Source organism: Zootoca vivipara, chromosome 1 (assembly GCF_965207765.1).
Source record: "Zootoca vivipara chromosome 1, rZooViv2.hap1.1, whole genome shotgun sequence".
Lineage (NCBI taxonomy): Eukaryota > Metazoa > Chordata > Lepidosauria > Squamata > Lacertidae > Zootoca > Zootoca vivipara.
Window position 1 is genome coordinate 16,285,928 of NC_142582.1, and position 19,236 is coordinate 16,305,163.

The 19,236-nt window shown below is 41.8% G+C and overlaps 1 protein-coding gene across 1 annotated transcript in view; it reads right to left on the bottom strand.

Moving 5' to 3' along the window:
• COL3A1 (collagen type III alpha 1 chain) overlaps positions 1-19,236 on the bottom strand; it is a 95,778-nt gene that overhangs the window by 10,251 nt on the left and 66,291 nt on the right. Inside the window, exons 23-41 of the mRNA XM_035135841.3 lie at positions 19,105-19,158; positions 18,550-18,648; positions 18,056-18,109; positions 17,903-17,956; positions 17,252-17,305; positions 16,169-16,222; positions 13,512-13,556; positions 13,283-13,381; positions 13,078-13,185; positions 11,907-11,960; positions 10,352-10,405; positions 10,188-10,241; positions 8,444-8,497; positions 6,643-6,750; positions 6,488-6,541; positions 5,451-5,504; positions 4,119-4,280; positions 2,231-2,338; positions 856-963 (exon numbers count right to left, since the gene is read on the bottom strand). Of these exons, the coding sequence (XP_034991732.3) occupies positions 856-963; positions 2,231-2,338; positions 4,119-4,280; positions 5,451-5,504; positions 6,488-6,541; positions 6,643-6,750; positions 8,444-8,497; positions 10,188-10,241; positions 10,352-10,405; positions 11,907-11,960; positions 13,078-13,185; positions 13,283-13,381; positions 13,512-13,556; positions 16,169-16,222; positions 17,252-17,305; positions 17,903-17,956; positions 18,056-18,109; positions 18,550-18,648; positions 19,105-19,158 (1,431 nt within the window). The remainder of the gene's footprint in view (positions 1-855; positions 964-2,230; positions 2,339-4,118; positions 4,281-5,450; positions 5,505-6,487; positions 6,542-6,642; positions 6,751-8,443; positions 8,498-10,187; positions 10,242-10,351; positions 10,406-11,906; positions 11,961-13,077; positions 13,186-13,282; positions 13,382-13,511; positions 13,557-16,168; positions 16,223-17,251; positions 17,306-17,902; positions 17,957-18,055; positions 18,110-18,549; positions 18,649-19,104; positions 19,159-19,236) is intronic.

The window sequence follows — 19,236 nt, forward strand, 5'->3', positions numbered from 1 at the left end:
AGAAATATGGGAGAAAGAGAGCTTTTAAAAATAAGTATAAAAAGATTGAAGCAAAGGGAAAGACTGGATTTCTTAAAATAACTCCTTTAACGTGTAGGAAATATTTAGCTCGGGAGTGCTATTTCCACCAAGAGTTTAACTAACTTTGAAATTATCATGATCAAAACATGTTGCTGCTGCATTTCTGAGATTGCTCACTCATTAAGAGATTTCCCACGCATCACACACGAAGAGGAATGCAGCACCACATGCTAATATGCATGCCTGAATAGGGAATCACAAATTAAACTTCCATGCTACCTCTGAGACAATGCTCTTCGTTGAATCTGGTCTTAAGTTCAGCTGTGAGTCTGAATTAAACCATAATTATGTGAAGAGAAACCAAGCATAAAGATGTGTGAACAAGCCTTTGACGTCTAGGCACAGACCAGTTTGGAGATGTTCCTTCTTCGTCTGCTTGGAGTCCCTGCCCCTAGGAAGCCGGCTGTTGCAGCTGACTGGCCACAGGGTTGCAAGATGAGCAGTGCTACAGTCAAGCAAGAGCCACTCAGACACAGCAGAGGAAGCTTCTTCAGCTCTCCCTCTCCAACCCAGGTGACAGCATCAAATGGGTCTCCCAGGAAGTAAGGACCTTTGTCTTTTATAGTAATCAAATTCAAAGAAATTAAGCAATGCACATGCATGGGCGCAAACCAGTATCCAGCTTCCTACAGAAGGAAGACCAAGTCTTTCCTAGTCTCTGTATTAGGATGTACAACAGGATGTTCAAATTTGTCTCATTTTGGGTGGGCAAAATTTCTCCATGCAGTGTGTGTTTATCCCTAGGATAGAACTAAGATGAAATTCTTTCCATACGTCTCTGCCTGGTTCTCCGGGTGCTCCATTTAGGCCAGATGGACCTGGTGGACCTTGAGGTCCTCGTTCTCCTGGGTTACCATTGGATCCTGGTTTGCCATCTTCACCCTGCAATGGAAAAACAGATTGATTAATGCCATACTGACATTTTAAAAAATCCTGCTAAATGTGAGATATTGTAGGCCTGAAGAAGTTAAAACCATAGTTCTGTTCCTAGACTCAGCTAGGTCAAACCTCTTCTCCTTGAGGGAGAAAGTGAAGCTGCTTCTTTTCCTATTCCTTACTCTCTCTTCTAACTATGTAATCCACCAGGGTGGACGAATCTGAACTTGCATGTTTGAAGCTATATGCTGTATTAGGCTCCCAAGAGTAATTTACCTGTGTTCTTCTTGCTGCTGCATGGAACAATGCATGAATCAGACCTTAGGAGTTAGTAAGTAAAGCTTTTAAATTTACTTAAGAGTGTGTGGTCTGTTCATTGCTAGAGGGGTAGAGAGGTGGCAAGAGCTTTAAAGCAATGGGATATGCAAAAGGGCTTATAACTCTTCTGCCCATCATAAACAAACTCCAAAACTATTGGGGGGGGACGGGACACCTCCCATTCCCTTGATGCAGGCTAATTATGCCAGCTTGCACCCATATTGAAAGTTGCTGGCTAGTCAAAAGCTGCTCACATGGGGCTGACCCAGCCACTTTCTGCCTCCAGCAGCATTGCATTAAAGTCTGCCAGTAAACAATTAAGCTTGTTCTTCCTTGGACTTTATCCAGTCAAGGCAATTGATTATGACCATCTCTTTCACCACACTGACCATCACTGACATAATGTCACCTTAAAGGTAAAGGGACTCCTGACCATTAGGTCCAGTCGTGACTGACTCTGGGGTTGCGGCGCTCATCTCGCATTATTGGCCGAGGGAGCCCGCGTACAGCTTCCAGGACATGAGGCCAGCAGACGGAAACTCCGTTTACCTTCCCACCTATTTATCTACTTGCACTTTGACGTGCTTTCGAACTGCTAGGTTGACAGGAGCTGGGACCGAGCAGCGGGACCTCACCCCATCGCGGGGATTTGGACTGCCGACCTTCTGATCGGCAAGCCCTAGGCTCTGTGGTTTAACCACAGCGCCACCCGCGTCCCAATGTCACCTTATGTTACCACAAAACTGCTGATACTGACACTAAAATGGAATTATGTGGTTTTTTTAAAAACTCTGGAGGAAATCACTGATCACTGGAGACTTGTCCACAAAACAGCTTCCTCACACATATCTTTACAAAGCTCACCACATCACTTCAAGACCTAATTTCTAAAAACGCAAAACGTTTGTTCTGTTAAATAATTTGGAGAATTAAAACTAATGGGATAACGCCTTACCTTTCCGCCAGGTGCACCATTGGCACCAGATGGACCTCTTGGGCCGGGTAACCCTACAGAACCACGTTGCCCAGGTATGCCACCCAATCCTGAAGGACCTGGAAAGCCCTATGAAGATAAATACAGAAACAAATGTGTTTATGGGATTTATTTACCTATTGTATTTACCACCCTAGACAATAAATGTTTTCCTCAGACCAACAAATGCAGATGCATGCAGAAAATGGCTTTTGATGCTTACTGAGATACTGTGTAGTTGGGGAAAAGGCTTCTATCGCAGAACATGTTCAGCTGAGCAGAGATGGTACAGATGAAAATGTTCTCCATGCCTTGCAGAGCATAATGGGAGACCATCTTCCCTGATGCCCACAAGGTCTCCCTCTTCTCATTAAGATTAGGCTTGAAAGAAGTGGTATACAGTGGTTACCTTGGTTGTCAAACTTAATCTGTTCCGGGAGTCCTTTCGACTCCCGGAACCGTTTGAAAACCAAGGCGTGGCTTCTGATTGGCTGGAGGAGCTTCCTGCACTCAAGCAGAAGCTGCGTCAGATGTTTGACTTCCAAAGAATGTTTGAAAAATGGAACACTTCCAGGTTTTCTGTTGTCACGATTATGGGCTTATTTCAGCTTCCATATTTCTTAGAAATAGTGTTCTGTTAAAACTTTTGCTAAAGCTTTTAGAGCCAGATAATGATTAACTCCAATCTTGGGTCCCCAGACGTTGTTGGACTGCAACTCCCACAACCCTGTGTCCTTTCCCCAGCTGGCTGGGGGTGATCAACAACATCTAGGAACCCAATAATAATAATAATAATTTATTATTTATACCCCGCCCATCTGGCCGGGTTCCCCCAGCCACTCTGGGCGGCTTCCAAAAAAACAGAAATTCTAAAATACAGAAATCCATCAAACATTAAAAGCTTCCCTAAACAGGGCTGCCTTGAGATGCCTTCTAAAGGTCTGGTAATTGTTCTCTTTGACCTCTAGTGGGAGGGCATTCCACCCAAAGACTGAGGAAGGCTGTCCTAAAAGTCTTGGCTCCCACCAATTATTTTTAAAGGGGGGAAATTGCTTTTTACATTCTGAGTTGTTCTGATGGTTGAGGCATAATGCTGAACCATAGTTTGGTGCTATGGGAATGAGTCTTGCAGGAACATCAAGCTTGAAGTACTCTCCTGTTCATGAGCATGGGAAAACCTTCCCTCATTTCCTGGTTTGAGGCCAACCATAGTTTACCATTTAATGTCAACTGGCAAACTATGATTTGAGCTTGCCCTGAAAACCAGGATTAAAAACTATTATGCAATCCTGTGATACAGATAAAACAGTGTGCATGTTTACTCCTTACCATTTGAAAAGTGCTAACAAAAACTTAAGTAAGTGTACTTTTTTTGGTATCGCTGTTAAATCCCCATGCAGCCAGCCTTTTAACAGCCTTGCTGCCAGGCTGGAGGAGACAGCAGCCAATGGTCAGCCAGCCAGCAAGGCAATGACCTCCAGGTGGAGCCACTGATTGGCCCATTTGAAGATGGTGTCATGGGCAGTAAGACCACCCCTAAAGTCCCACTGGCCATGGGGAATTCAATGGCCTTCAATGGCCTCTGCCTAAGCCATCAGAGGAAGAAGGCCAAGAGTAAGGGGCTCCCACCCCCGGGAGAGTGATGAGCAACCATTTTGACATGCAGGCAAGGTAATGCATTGATTCAGAAGAAAAACTGCTATGACTAGCTGTAAAGATTGGTCCTAATTTATTACACACCCACAACTGATCAGTGTAATCACTGCATTTGTAATTTTTACGTAACAGAAGTAAGACATCACAAGGAAACTGTAATCTTTCACTGAATATTTTAAACTCTATTTTGTAGACTCCCAAATAATGTACTTACTGGTTCTCCTTTGACACCTGCTGGACCTTTTTCACCTGGCGGGCCAGGCTCACCTTTGGGGCCAGCAGCTCCTGGGCCACCAGAAGGACCAGTAGAACCAGCTGGGCCAGGAGGACCATCCTTGCCTGGGGGACCCGCATTGCCAGGAAGCCCTGGGTTACCCTATGAATCAATATTTGAAAGTGATGCTTGACATACAGTATTTGAATCAACACTCTTAGAATACCAAAATAATGGAGAATTTATGATATGTGCAAAAGAGATAGACTTCCTTGCTTTAGTCTTGCCACCCTTGAATATGAATTGTGCTCTATGAATGCATTCAAAAGTAACTCATAAAAAGAAGAGATGCTTTGAGAGTAAAACAGACTATGGATAACCCACAACGACGTAATAGCAAATTGGGGGGGGGGGGTTGAGGTTGTTAGCAGAACACAAACATTATTTTTTTAAAAAATATATTTATTCCTTGTCCTAAGTCTTGCTTGGATCCAGCTGCAGGAATTGTTCTTCACAGCTAGGCTTTAATTCAAGCCGAGTTGCAAAAGGACATTTTGCTATATAGTGACAGCATGATCTCAAGCCAGGCGACATAGGAGCAAAGGAAAAGAGCAATGGCTGGTGAAAGATTTCAGGGTGGCACAGATGCCACCCATGGCCTTCCAGTTCCATCGCCTGAGATTTTTGACCTCTCATAGAGGCCAACAGGTTCTTGCGAGGGGGTTGGAGTGGCAGGCCATTTAACAGGGCCGGCCAGCCCCACCATTGACCTCTCTTTCACACATCGTGGGCCAGTTTTGCAGCCCTCCATCCCTTAGTTTAGAGTCTTCCACTGAGGCATTGAGTGGCTGCTGGTTTTCAGAGCCAGAAGGAATTTTACTCATAACCACAACTGGCCTTTCGTTGAGAAGATTTGCCTTTCTCTTAGTGGATTACATGGGGTTGCTGGGCATGATACATAGACATATGTCACAACTTGGGTTGAAATGGTATTGGGGGTCATGAAGAGACCCTGAATTCCACCCAGAGGTTTCTTTCTTACAGCTCTGATGTAGGTGAGTCTGGAAGAACCTAAGCAGGCAATATTGGAGGCTCTGCAGTTTGGGGAAGGTTGGTGTTTCTCCACCAGGAGGATTGTTTTATAATTTATTTAAAAAAAACCAGTTGATTAAGAACTCACAAGCAATATGCGCTCAACTTATGGGCAAATAAATTTTCAAATTCATGTCCATGGAACTGGGCACTCATCCCTGGCCACTTGAGAACTCAGAACAAAGGCAACTGGAGACATTAGTAGTATGGAAAGGATTAAGGAATGGTAGGTATTCTTACACTGTTGCCCGGAGGGCCAGGTAAGCCACGAGTACCAGGAAAGCCAGCCTGACCCTGAAAAATATAAGTGATGCTCAGGTTAGCAGGTCATAAAACACCGGTATCTTCAAATACCGAAAAGCAGAATTCAAGGGACTGAAATGACCTTAAGTACATAATTAAAATCACCTACTTTGATGACTATGTTGGAAGTTACTACATGAGAGTGAAAAATAACTGCATCTTTTACATGGCAACTAACTGAGATTTATATGGCGAATGTGCCTGTCAGAAACAGGTCTGGAAACACAATGGAGATTATTGTGGCACCTTAAAGACTCCTAGAGGTATTGAAGCAGAACCTTTCATGGACTTCATCAGATGCATGAAGCGTTATTCTCCATTGGCAGATATATATTAAGAGACCAATGCTAGAGCATCTTCATGCAATACATAGCCATGTTGTGAAAATATATGAATGCATTTCCATTTTATCTCCACGTAGGAACAGGAGGTCAACATATTACAATGGAAGGGTTGGTCTAACTAAGCGATAATAATTGTATTATTTGTACCCCGCCCATCTGACTGGGTTGCCTCAGCTACTCTGAGCAGCTTCCATTGTATAACAAAACACAATACAACATTGCACATTAAAAAGCTTTCCTATATAGGGCTGCCTTCAGATGCCTTCTAAAGCTTATATAGTTACTCATCTCCTTGACATCTGATGGGAAGGTGTGCCACTACCGAGAAGGCCCTCTGCCTGGTTTCCTGTAGCTTCGCTTCTCACAGCAAGGGAACTGCCACAAGGCCCTCGGAGTATGTCAAAACAGGCATCAAAATACTTTTGCCAATTAGAGCTTTCAGGCCAAAGTGAACCAAAGTATGTCGTACCTAAACTACTTTCTTCTTTATCTATGTCACGGGGAATCTAGCATGCTTCTCTTAGATCGCAGCAGACTTTAGCAAGTGCAACTGCTTGCGTCTGACTGAGACGGGAACACGCCCCAGCATTGCTTACTGATTAAGGAGAGACTGAAAAAAATAATACTCACTACTGGGCCTGGAGAACCTCGCTCTCCTTTTCCTCCTGGGGGACCAGCAGGACCCTAGACAGGATATGAGAATGATACATCATAATGCCAGGTGGAAAATACAGACCAGCAGTACATCAACTTTAGAAACATCAGATTAGGATATCTATGCTTACGGGTGCTCCAGGGCCTCCTGATGGACCAGCAGCACCGGGGGCTCCAGGTTCACCACGCTCACCAGAAGGGCCTTTCTCTCCTTTTCCACCAGGTTCTCCATTTTGCCCCTATGGAAAAGTAAGGTATGCATGTTAAACATCAACATGTTGGGATGTGTGTGTGTATGTATGTGTATGTGTGGTTGTAGCTGTGCTTTTGTTTTTATGGGATGGCATTTAATTTCGTTGTACTATGTGACAATAAAGTATCTATCTATCTATCTATCTATCTATCTATCTATCTATCTATCTATCTATCTATCTATCTATCATCTCTCTCTCTCTCTCTTATCAGTAGGAGACAGGATTTTTTTCCCCAGCCAGAACTTGCCGGAACTCAGTTCCAGGTGGGCACCATTGCCATTAAAAGAGAACAAGCGAGTTCTAGCACCTTTTTCTTTATAGAAAAATAGCATTGATGAGATATAATAATGACTGTTTATGAGGTGAATAATGAGACCTAATAGTAGCTATTGAAACCTGTTCCCCTTCTTTCTTTCTTTCTTTCTTTCTTTCTTTCTTTCTTTCTTTCTTTCTTTCTTTCTTTCTTTCTTTCTTTCTTTTGGCTAATCCTGCCACGGATGATGCTGGTAGAAAGAGTTCTTTGGGGAAGCTGGGATCCAAATTCAATCACCTGTCAAGCCCAACGTTTGTTTCACCGTAGATGCAATTAAAGGTGCTTATCGCAAAGTAATATGCACAGAACTAATGTCTTATTAATTTCCCTGACAACTTCATTCAAAGACTGGGCTTTTCAAAAGACCACGATTCCTCTGCTCTCCACCTCCAGCATTTTTTAAATTATTAAAAGATGTTACAGGCAACTCAAGAAGGCATTCAGCTGTGATCAGAGGAGCACTCAAATTCTGTTTGGCACAAACACCTTACTGTGGGGATAATTGCCGTTTATGTGTCATTGAGGTTTTTTCTTTGTTAAATCGCTATATCGTAAATAGAAGCAGCCAGGTGTACTTGATGCAGAAGCAGAAGCAAGCACTTCTGGATTACTATTAGATAATTCGGATGTGCACCGAAAGCTTGCTATGCATCCTTCCTCCTAATAGCAGAGCTCCTGTTCAGGGTCCTAGGCAGCCATTTTCTCAGTTGTTCTGAGTTTTAGGCAGCTGGTCTTTTCCAACAAGTACCCTAGATTCTGTGGTTGCTAGGCATTTCTGTTTTTGTTTGTTTGTTTTGTTTCTAAAACATTGATTGTACTTCTGCAAATATTGGAGTTTCACGGAGAACACTGAAACCTCTCTCTTGTTTCTGTGACTATACAGTCATGCCTTGGTTTTCGAACAGCCTAGTTCTCGAGCGTTTTGGCTCCTGAACAATCGAAACCTGGAAGTGACTGTTCCGGTTCTCGAACGTTCTTTTGGAAGCTGAACGTCTGATGGGGCTTCCGCAGCTTCCAATTGGCTGTAGGAGCTTTCTGCAGCCAACCAGAAGCTGCGATTTGGAAGTCGAATGCTTTGGAAATCGAACGGACTTCCGGAATGGTTTCCGTTCGACTTCCACAGTACAACTGTAGTTCTATTAGCACTCACTGCCTGAATTTACTAGAAGGTTCAATATTTCTAGGAAGCTGTTGCCTTCCTCTTGCTATGCACAGGTGAGAGTGAAAAGGGGTAATAATGATATTCTGATGTATACTTAAAATCCAGAGCTTCTATGGAAAAAGACTAGGAAAATACAAAAATGTATCTATCTATCTAGGCATCTTTGTACCTATGTCTCTCCTTCCCTCCCTCCCCATACTTACAGGAGCTCCAGGGAAGCCAGCTGGGCCAGGGGGTCCTTGCTCTCCTCGATCACCCTGAAAATGTCAACGAGCAATACAATTAAATCACCTCAGAAGTTTGCAAAGTACCACCTCTAATGTTGTTTGTATTTCAGCTGCTCTGGTTTGGGGATAGTCTTCATTTTCAGGGTCCCCCTATTCTCTCCTCTCAAGATGTCAAGCTAATAATAATAATAATAATAATAATAATAATATTTGTACCCCACCCATCTGGCTGGGTTTCCCTAGCATTTCTGGGTGGCTTCCAACAAAAATTTAAAATACATTAAAATGTCACACATTCAAAAGCTTCCCTGAACAGCCTTCAGATGTCTTCTAAATGTCAGGTAGTTATTTATCTCTTTGACATCTGATGGGAGGGCGTTCCACAGGGAGGGCGCCACTACTGAGAAGGCCCTCTGCCTGGTTCCCTGTACTGTAACCTCACATCTTGCAATGAGGGAACCACCAGAAGGCCCTCGGCGCTGGACCTCAGTGTCCAGGCAGAACGATGGGGATGGAGATGCTCCTTCAGGTATACTGGGCCAAGGCCGTTTAGGGCTTTAAACGTCAACACCAACACTGAATTGTGCTTGGAAACATACTGGGAGCCAATGTAAATGTAAATTTAAATGTAAATTTTATTTTACATTGAATTTACTATTTACAACATCCAAGAAAGTGTGCAAAAGTTTTGATACCCCTTCACATGTTTTGTTAGCTTGACAACCTCTTATGGAAACTGATCAAGAATAGCAAGCACCTAAACCCAGACTTTGCTTGAATGCCCTATACATTGACTCATTCCCCACCTGCTGTGTTCAGTTCCTTTCTTATTTCTTTATCTGTTTTGTATACCAATGCAAGAAAGCTATGCATTCCTCCCCCACCCCCTGTGAAATTTTTGGTATGTCTCTCAGAAGTCCAAATGTGCTCTGTGTGGCAGGAAATTTAAATAAAGCCACAAAGGGGCATTCTAATAATGAACCATTATTTATAAGGCAGCTGGGAAATGACCAATAATATTTTAAATAGGGCAATAAAGTTAATTTCCCTTATAGGGAAGAATAGATAATATGCATGTATGTCACCTTGGGTTCCATGATGGAAGAAAGGTGGGATATGAACGCAAGAAAAAAATTAAAATTAAAATAAACATTGATTATCTTCTTGTACGTATCTACATGGCCAGACTGCTTTGCTAAAGATGCTTATTTTGACAATAATCAGTGTTGTGTGCTAGGCATCAGTTTTAGTTACATGATTTTATGCCATCAGCGGAGTTAAATGTTTAAAATGTATCACTAGAGATCTTATAATAGGTTATTATTTTTTAAAAATGAATAGGGTACTGTTGAAATCATGGCTCCTTAAATTTGCGTAAACGTAAAATGTTAGCCGGGGAAGGGAAAGGAGAGGGAAATATGTATACAGGTTCCTATTGGTTGATAGTGAATTTTATAAGCATATAATTTAGTACAGAAGAGGAATTGATTTACTTTCATGTATAGTTTTAAAATACATGCCAAAAAGAAAAGATATTTTACACCTTCCATTATAAAGTGATATTTTTTTTTCCTATCAAAGTACATCCAACACTCAAAAATACTATATGTGAAGTCAGTGGGTTGTACAGGGCTACATTTCTTCCTTGGAAAATACTTTAGGAGCAGTAGAAAACAAAAAAATTGGCTTAAATTATGATTGAAAATAAAGGATTTCTTACGGGGCCACCACGGGGACCTGTTGGACCATGAGGCCCAGCTGTACCAGGCTCTCCCTGAAAGAAAAGAATACATTTTTTTAAAAACAGAATTGGATTCTTCAAAATGAGCACAGTTGACAATTGGCATATGAATAATAATTGCCATTTTGGAATGAGACCTATACCTTGTCTCCAGGTTGGCCAGCTGGACCGGGGGGTCCAATGGAACCTACAGGACCCTGCAGGATGGGAAAAAAGATATATATTCAGCAGTGAAATATTAATAAAACAAATGTGAACGCACCTTTCAGCAAAGTCTGGAAAGCAAAAGTCTTCTGAATATTCTTCTTCAGATAAGATTAGACCTCACAGAGCCTAGACCACATATATTTTAGTACAATATTTCCATAGTGCAGTGGTCAAAAAACCCTATTTATTTCATGGGATGGACTGGAGGCAAGGCAATAGCATGTCAAATTTAAATGGTAAATCTGGGTCGTTGTTGTTTTATACTTTCATGCCATAAGAATTAGTGATGGTGCTGAAATTCCAGACTGGGTAAGGGATTGGAACTGAATCTTCCGCTTTGGAAATACAGTGGTCCCTCGACTTATGAACGACTCGACAACCAAATTTTTCGACTTATGAATGGGGCAAATGGCCGCATTCTTGACATCCGAACGGCAAATGGCCGCATTCTCGACATCCGAACGGAAACCGCGGCGGTTTTAGATAGGGTTTTTTCCGACTTGCGAATTTTTAGATGGGGTTGCTTCAACTTATGAATTTTTCCGTTTCCAATGCATTCCTATGGGAAATCACGTTTCCAATGGCACTTTTTGACTTACGAATTTTCCGACCTACGAAGGTGCCTTCGGAACGGATTAAATTCGTAAGTCGAGGCACCACTGTACCAAGCTGATCTCAAATCTCTCCATCTCAAAATAGGCTCACCCACTTCCAGTCGTCAAAGCTCATCCCCACCACTAAACCCACACACATGTTAAGTTGGGGAGAAATGGCTAGGAGGGTTCGAAGCAGTCAGACATCTATTAAAGCTGAGGAGCATGGGCTATATAGAAGTTTGCATTGCCTCCCAGCTCAGGAGCATCCACTGCTACATGGGAGCATAGAGTGTGTGGGTTATAATCCCTCCCAGCTTCATCCACTGAGCAGAGAAATATTGGGAAACTGCACTCCCTGTGCAGTAAACACGCCTGAGCATACACATGAGTGTCCATTTCCAATGTGACTTGTGCCATTGCTACCAACCCTCCCTGCTGGCCTCTGCTGCTGGTTCCTGCCCTCTGGACTTACCTGACAAGGGTAAGTTTGGGGAAATGGGGAAACTGGTAGGGAAGGTTAGCAAGGAGCTCCCCACACTCATATAATGAGCTGGAAAAGAACTATTGGAAATTTACCCTCCCACCATGTACAGTGGTATCTCGGGTTACAAACGCTTCGGGTTACAAACGCTTCAGGTTACAGACTCCGCTAACCTGGAACTAGTACCTCGGGTTAAGAACTTTACTTCAGGATGAGAACTGAAATCGCGCGGCGGCGGCAGGGCGGCAGTGGGAGGCCCCATTAGCTAAAGTGGTACCTCAGGTTGAGAACAGTTTCAGGTTAAGAACGGACCTCCGGAACGAATTAAGTTCTTTACCCGAGGTACCACTGTATCACATAAAGGGATGTTGTAGCCAAGTTATCTAAAAATGAACCCATGGAGGTTTTACTCACTCGGACGCCATCTTTACCAGGTAAGCCATCTCCACCTCTGGCACCGGGCTCTCCCTGTCAAACAAAGCTTATATGGTTACCAGAACAGGAAAAGGGGAGAAGGAGCATCACTGCTATTTCTTAACATTGCTAAATCACCAGGAGTCTGTTTGCCACGTTCAGTTGTTTCATTATGACTCTTTTCATGTGAAAGGTGACCAACATAGCTGGACCAGTGTTGTAAATATAATGGCTCTCCCAACAGAGTCAGTCTACTTAGTGTCTGGAAAAGGGTCATTCCCTCCCTGCCAATCTGTAATTTATGTTCTATTTATTTATGTTCTGTAATTATGCCTATTGTTACCAGTGGCACAGAACTGGTACATAGCGTGCTGTGAGAAAACACTGGTCTTCACAAAGTATTCAAAGTATACAAGCAAGGATGAGGAAGTATTAGAAAGTTATGAATCAGGATACCGAGTCAATCATGGAACTCAAGTCATAGCTGCCAAGTCCCCCGTTTTTCGTGGGAAACCCCCAGATTTTAATCCGTTTCCCGCTGTTGTCCCGAATAGAAAAAAATCCCGGAAATCCCCCGGATTTCCTACCTGCCAGGGAGGCTCCATTTCGGGTGCCACTCTGCCCATGTCTGGGCACTGGAAATCAGGTAGAGCGGCACCGAAAGTCGCTTCTACGCATGTCTGGACATGCGTAGAAGCGACTTCCGGTGCCACGCCACTGCTGATCCCGCATTTTTCAGCGGGAGGCTTGGCAGCTATGCTCAAGTGCAAATCTGATCAATAAGTTCAGGGTTAAAGTCAAACTGAACCAATCCCACTAATATAAGCATAATTATGGTGATTAATAGCCCATTCTCAATCCTTTTCGTTTCAATTGGAGTCCTACTGACTCCAATGGAAGCTAACTCCATGTAAGAATACTTAGGGCAGGGGTGAGAAAAGTATGCTACCTGAAGATTTGACCCCCATATTTTTATATATCATTTTGTATCCAAAAAGTGGGGATCTCAGGAAAGGTAAGTATCTGCAGCTTTTAGTGGCCTCATCTAGCAATGCAGTTTTTCAAGGAACCTATGATCTGGCCAGTAGTAAAGCTAGCCAGATGATCATTATGAGTTTAGAATAGCATGGTTTATTCTTATTATTATTAGGGTAGGGACAGAAGAGCATACCTTTTCTCCTTTGACTCCAGGGTTCCCATTGCCTCCTCTCTCTCCAGGCATTCCTTGTAAACCTTGTGGTCCGGGACCTCCAGGAGGACCTTGAGGACCCCCTGGACCCTAGTGGAATATTTTAAAGAAGAGCTATTACATGACAACAAAAGAGGAAGACTGGGAATATTATGGACGGTGTGCACAAAACTAAACTTGTACATACCTTTGCACCTTCTGGTCCAGGAGGGCCAGCTCCACCTCTACTTCCTGGGGGACCCTGAGGTCCTTGTGCACCTCGTTCACCTGGGATGCCATTTTCACCCTAATATGAATTAAAACATTTTGCTTTGCACGATCTCCAAGGGCCACAGCATGTATTTGGTTGGTTCCCAGCCACGCCCCCCTGTTCCATACTTAAAACAACAACACAAAACAGTTGTCACAAGATGTACCTTGGTCCCTGGGAGTCCTGGAGCTCCATTTTCACCTCTTGGACCCTGTTATGAACCAGATGCAGATAGATTACTTGCATGTTTCATGAAATACATGTTCATTAATGCTTAACATGCACCCAGGCATTTTCTTCTGAGCCATGTCTCTAGTTTATTGCCTAATATCTACAGCTGTCATACTAACATAATCCATTAGAAGCAGATAAACCTCGTCATTTTGATCAAGTTTTAGTCATTTTATATAAACTTAGGGACTCGCTTTGCCAAGTGTTATTGGGAGGCATTGCAATATAAAATTAATTTGTGGGCTTATTACAATTTTTGCTGCTCATATTTGACACAGCTTTAGATTTTCAGATTGTTTCAGATGCTTCTTAATTTTCATGAAAAGTTATAATTAATTGTGTACAAATCTTTGCTGCTCTGAGTAAGATACATTTGTACAATTGACTTCAAATTTTGATTTTATTTCTAAAATAAAATGTTGTTTTTAAATTACTTTTAATGCTATTAAAGGTAAAGGAACCCTTGACCATTAGGTCCAGTCGTGACTGACACTGGGGTTGCGGCGCTCATGTCGCATTATTGGCCAAGGGAGCTGGTGTACAGCTTCCAGGTCATGTGGCCAGCATGACAAAGCCGCTTTTGGTGAACCAGAGCAGCACACGGAAACGCCGTTTACCTTCCCGCTCTAGCGGTACCTATTTCTCTACTTGCACTTTGAGGTGCTTTCGAACTGCTAGGTTGGCAGTTAATGCTATTAACAAGGGGCAAATCTTTCTTTGGTGAAATGGTATGCCAGAAATGTGTAAGAGTAATCTGCCCAAATGGATAGAAATGTTATTACAATGTCCATAATGGAAAACATATATATATAATACCACAACTGCATTCTGAAACACACTAACTAGGAATTAAGATACATTGAGCATGGTAAATCTTACTTTCATTCAAAGCTGCATAATATTGCATTGCTAGCCATCTAAATATAACCTGGCAATGCAATCCTGAGTAATTGACCTGAGTAATTGATTGGATTTATAGGTCATGTCATGGCCATAGTTCTCAGATGATGGATTGTGCACACTTCAGTTGCTAAAGGTACTGTGAACAGAACAAGTAATAAACTAGAAATCCTTCAAAAGCTTACTATGCATCTAATTATCCGTTATTTTGGCTTGAAGTAAACTATACATTGTTTGGATCCAGAAACTGAACCAGAACTAACTTTCTTTAAGGTTTTAAAAAGGTAATTCCATTCTAATTTATCAAAACCCTTTTTGACTTGTTGGAAAAGGCTAACAACTCACACTCCTTTCTGTCCTCGTGTTTAGTCCTGATATAAAAGTTTTCTATGTCCTACAGTTTGTATGCAATCTTGGCATATCAGAAGAATATAGAATTTTATTTAAGTAAGAAGCAAATATCGATGGAAACATTTTGTAGACATTGTTTTTTAAAATATAGCTTTAAAAAAACACATTCCTACTCAATATGAATTTATTTGACAACAGTCATGATTATGTGATATGTTTTCTATAAATATGAACCTTGTATTCCACTATGGAATATATTTTATGCTACTCTTTCTTTTTAAAGTTTTCTATTATTATTATGTTTTTTCCCCTACTATGTTGTAGGTTTTTTTAAAAAAATTATTTGGCTCGTGAGTCACATCAATTCATGGCAGTAATTACTTGGTATGTAATACCTCATTAATTGATCAATTAAAGCTATACTAGAAACTTCTCCCTGACATGCTCACTTTGATATCCATGAGAATTATTTGAGATGGCATTCAAAACACATGATAGTCCTGCTTATGGTCTGTGATGATCCTGTCCAACAACAGATAAATCATGTTAAGCTGATGATTGTGTACACTAAAATCTTTCATCCAGTGGGTCACAACAATCTTTAACCAGATCATGAGCTATCTAACATGTGTCATGCCAGTGATGTAATGCCCATTTATTTTGGAGAGAGAAAACGAAAACGAAAAACAGACTGAGGGGGGGGGGAGAAACATGGTGGTGTGTGTTTCTAAATAGAAGGAGGAAGATAATATAAAGCAAAATCAACATATGTGAATAAATTTCAGAAGATCCCATGTTGCAAGGTGGGATTAAAAGTAAAGTTTAGGTTGTTTGAATATTACTAGTGCACAGCAAATCCTTTTTCCCCTTTTCTGGACATGATGATGAGCAAAGTTAGAGGTTTTGTTGACCAGAGCTTCCAAAAGCACTTCTAGATGAAATATGAACATTAGAGAGAGGTTTTGGAAGTACAAACCTTCTAGGTTTTAAAGACTATTTGAGAGCAATGTGCTGCAATTCCAATCCCCACCCCCACCCTCACTGCCCCTGGAAAATGGCTCTACGACAGCATGCAGTTAAGACTCAGAATTCATTATAGTAACCTTGGAATTTTCCTTGTGCCCCAGGTTTGCTAGGGCTGATTTTTCAGCAGTGATATATGCCACCTTTTCCAGATATCATTTAGATGCTGCTGTGATAGTATGTGGGGAAGTCTGCATGTGTTTCGCCACACCACCCAGCACTGTGTATCTGTGCATCCATTCCCCCCCCCATTTTATTTCTGGAGGTGGAGATTGAGGGGAAAGAGGAGGAAAAAGAGAAGAAGAAAGGACAACTTACAGCTTCTCCAGGCTTTCCATTCTCTCCAGGTCCGCCTGGAGGACCAGGTAGTCCCTAGGAGAGGCAAAAGAACTCATTACACACATATAGGTTTGCTTTTCCAGCACATAAACAGCCAGATGATGTTGCATGACTTTATAAATAAAAATTCAGGAAGAGTAGAAAGTAGCTTCCCCCTGATAGTGATTTCCATCTGAATATATGCATCATATTGTGTCAAACCACTGACCCATCTTTTCAGTTACTGTCTACTCTGATTGGCATTGGCCTATTTTCCCCACTTACCTGATATTCTTTAACTAGAGATGTCAGGGAATAAGCCTAGATCCTTAAGGATGCCAAATGGCTACTCCATCTCCGAGTGAATACTATTTCCCTTCCATGATAGAGCACAAATGTGCTGTTCAAGAGGAACACTAACAAAGAGTACATTTGCAGCCTGTCACCAATAATAGTTCGTACAGTCAAATGTGAGGCTAACCTGAAGGGTCTATGTCAGGCATCCCCAAACTTTGGCCCTCCAGATGTTTTGGACTACAATTCCCATCATCCCTGACCACTGGTCCTGTTAGCTAGGGATCATGGGAGTTGTAGGCCAAAACATCTGGAGGGCCGCAGTTTGGGGATGCCTGGTCTATGTCAAGGAAAACATCTGTAGGAATGTTGAAGGAAACCTACAAATAGGATTAGATAAATTTCTTGGAAGGTATTTATGGATCTTTTACACTTTACGAATATGGCCAACTCCTTTTAGATGAGCAGGAGCTAAATTTGATAACCTGATGGTGTCTTTGAGGTTGGGAAAGGCATAAAAATACAGAGTAGGGAAATCTATGGTACCTTGCTTTTTTCTGGCTGAAATTGGCTCAGAGTTACATTGCTCAAATCCCACTGATTCTGATGGGATGGGATAAGCAAGCTGAGTTCAGGATTGCAGAAAACATCAAAATAAAATTAAATGATTCAAGTCATGAATGCATTTCCACTTTTTTGCCCTAACTCGTTTTTAAAGAATCTGGTTTGAAAATATATAGAATGAATAACCTCTACTCAAGAATGAATAATAGGGGACTATCAAAATACCTGGAATCCTGGTGGTCCTGTTGATCCTGGCTCTCCTCTTTCCCCAGAAGGACCCTGGAAAAACAGAGGGGGGAAGTAGTCATAATAGTTTGCCAACACACTCTACCATTCCATCATTGGCACATCTGTATTGTTTTGTTCCTGGATATGTTGAGATAAAGAAACAATAAGATTAGGCAACACTAATCAATTAGGAGGAGGAGGAGGAGGAGGAGGAGGAGGAGGAGGAGGAGGAGAAGAAGAAGAAGAAGAAGAAGAAGAAGAAGAAGAAGAAGAAGAAGGCGGTGGCAAAAATACTGAATCACTGATGAATGATTCCCTGCTCTGCTGCCCCTCAATCTCATTTCTAATGGTATCGGAATAAACATACCCATTCCCCCTAAATATCAAAAAATAATTTGCATGGTTACCAGATGAAATTTGTGCCCCACTGCCTGATGTCAAGTGAAGTCCCAGACAGAATTACAAATAGGATGGGTGATGAATTTACTTTGTCTTTTTATAGCCAATAGTTACTATTTTAGTAGATATGATATAATTGGGATGCTGCAACCCAATAGTAATAGCAGGTTGGAGCAGATGACCTTTGAGGCCCCTTCCAACTCTGAGTCTATGAAATTGTTGTCAGGTTTCTCACTGTATCTTACTTACAGAAGGTCCTGGAGGGCCTTGTGCTCCCGCTTCGCCATCCTTTCCCGGTTGTCCCTGTTAAATAATAAGAATTGGTGTTAGTTATGGTCAACAGAATGCCATAAATTTATAATGTGGAATTACTGTACTAGCAGATTGATTAATTCTACTCACCAGTCCGCCAGGAGGTCCAGGTGAACCTCTCTCTCCATTTTTACCTGGTGAACCCTAAGAAATACAAAACATATGGCAGAGTTGAAATGTATCTCTGAAATCTTTTTTTTAATAGTGGAAAATTTCAATGGCTGTGGACTGAAAGCAATAAAGGTTCAGTATACTATATTCTACTTATTATCAAAATAATGTGATAGAACAATAATTAATGTCCAGTCACACACATTCGGTGATGCCATACTCAAAGTAGAAACAGACAGGGTTTTTTTCAGCTGGAACTCACTGGAACTCAGTTCCAGCACCTCTCAGGTGGGTGCCATTGCCATTCTAAGAGAACAAGGTGTTCATAGTGAGTTCCGGCACCTCTTTTTTTGGTAGGAGAAAAAGTACTGGAAACAGATATTCTGTTTGAGTCACAGCACCATGAGCTTATAGAAGCTGTAAGTATAAGTAAGTGTGGCCTCTTAAGTATACCTTCTTCAGATTGTACTAACCTCGCTACCTTTGGGACCAGGAAAACCCATCACGCCTGGTTGACCTCGCGGACCTGCTGGTCCTGGGGGACCACTTCGCCCTGATTCTCCCGGGGACCCCTGATGAAAAGAAATGTAAATTAAATGTATAGGGGCACATAAAGAAACAACAGAGAAATATGAAACCCCCAAGGGATCATCTTGCTATTGTAAATTAAACAAAGACAGTTCTAGAGTACCCTGCCATTTTAAACATTCCTGAACGATTAAAAAAACACACACACAACAACAGCAACAACAACAACAACAACAACAACAACAACAACAACAACAACAACAAGAGAACCCTAAGACACTGAAAGTATACGTTCATCTAATAATATTTGGTGTTCCCATGAATGTTAGCTAAATAGGGTTGACAGTGCCATTTAATGAAACCCAGAGTAAAAGCTTTGCTAATATAACTTCAGAGCAAACCAATGTACTCAGTAAATTTAAATAAGCCGCTTTGCTTGTTTTATTATAGATGTGAAAGTCAAGGATGGTAACAGGAGTGGCATAAAGTTATTTACTTACAGAAGGACCTGGTTTTCCATCCTGTCCTGGGCTTCCTGGGCTTCCTGTTAAACCCTGCACAAGTAAATGAAAATAGTATTTGTGTGAAAGAGACCGCTTGTAAGAGGACATTTTAGGGTTGCATTTTATTTT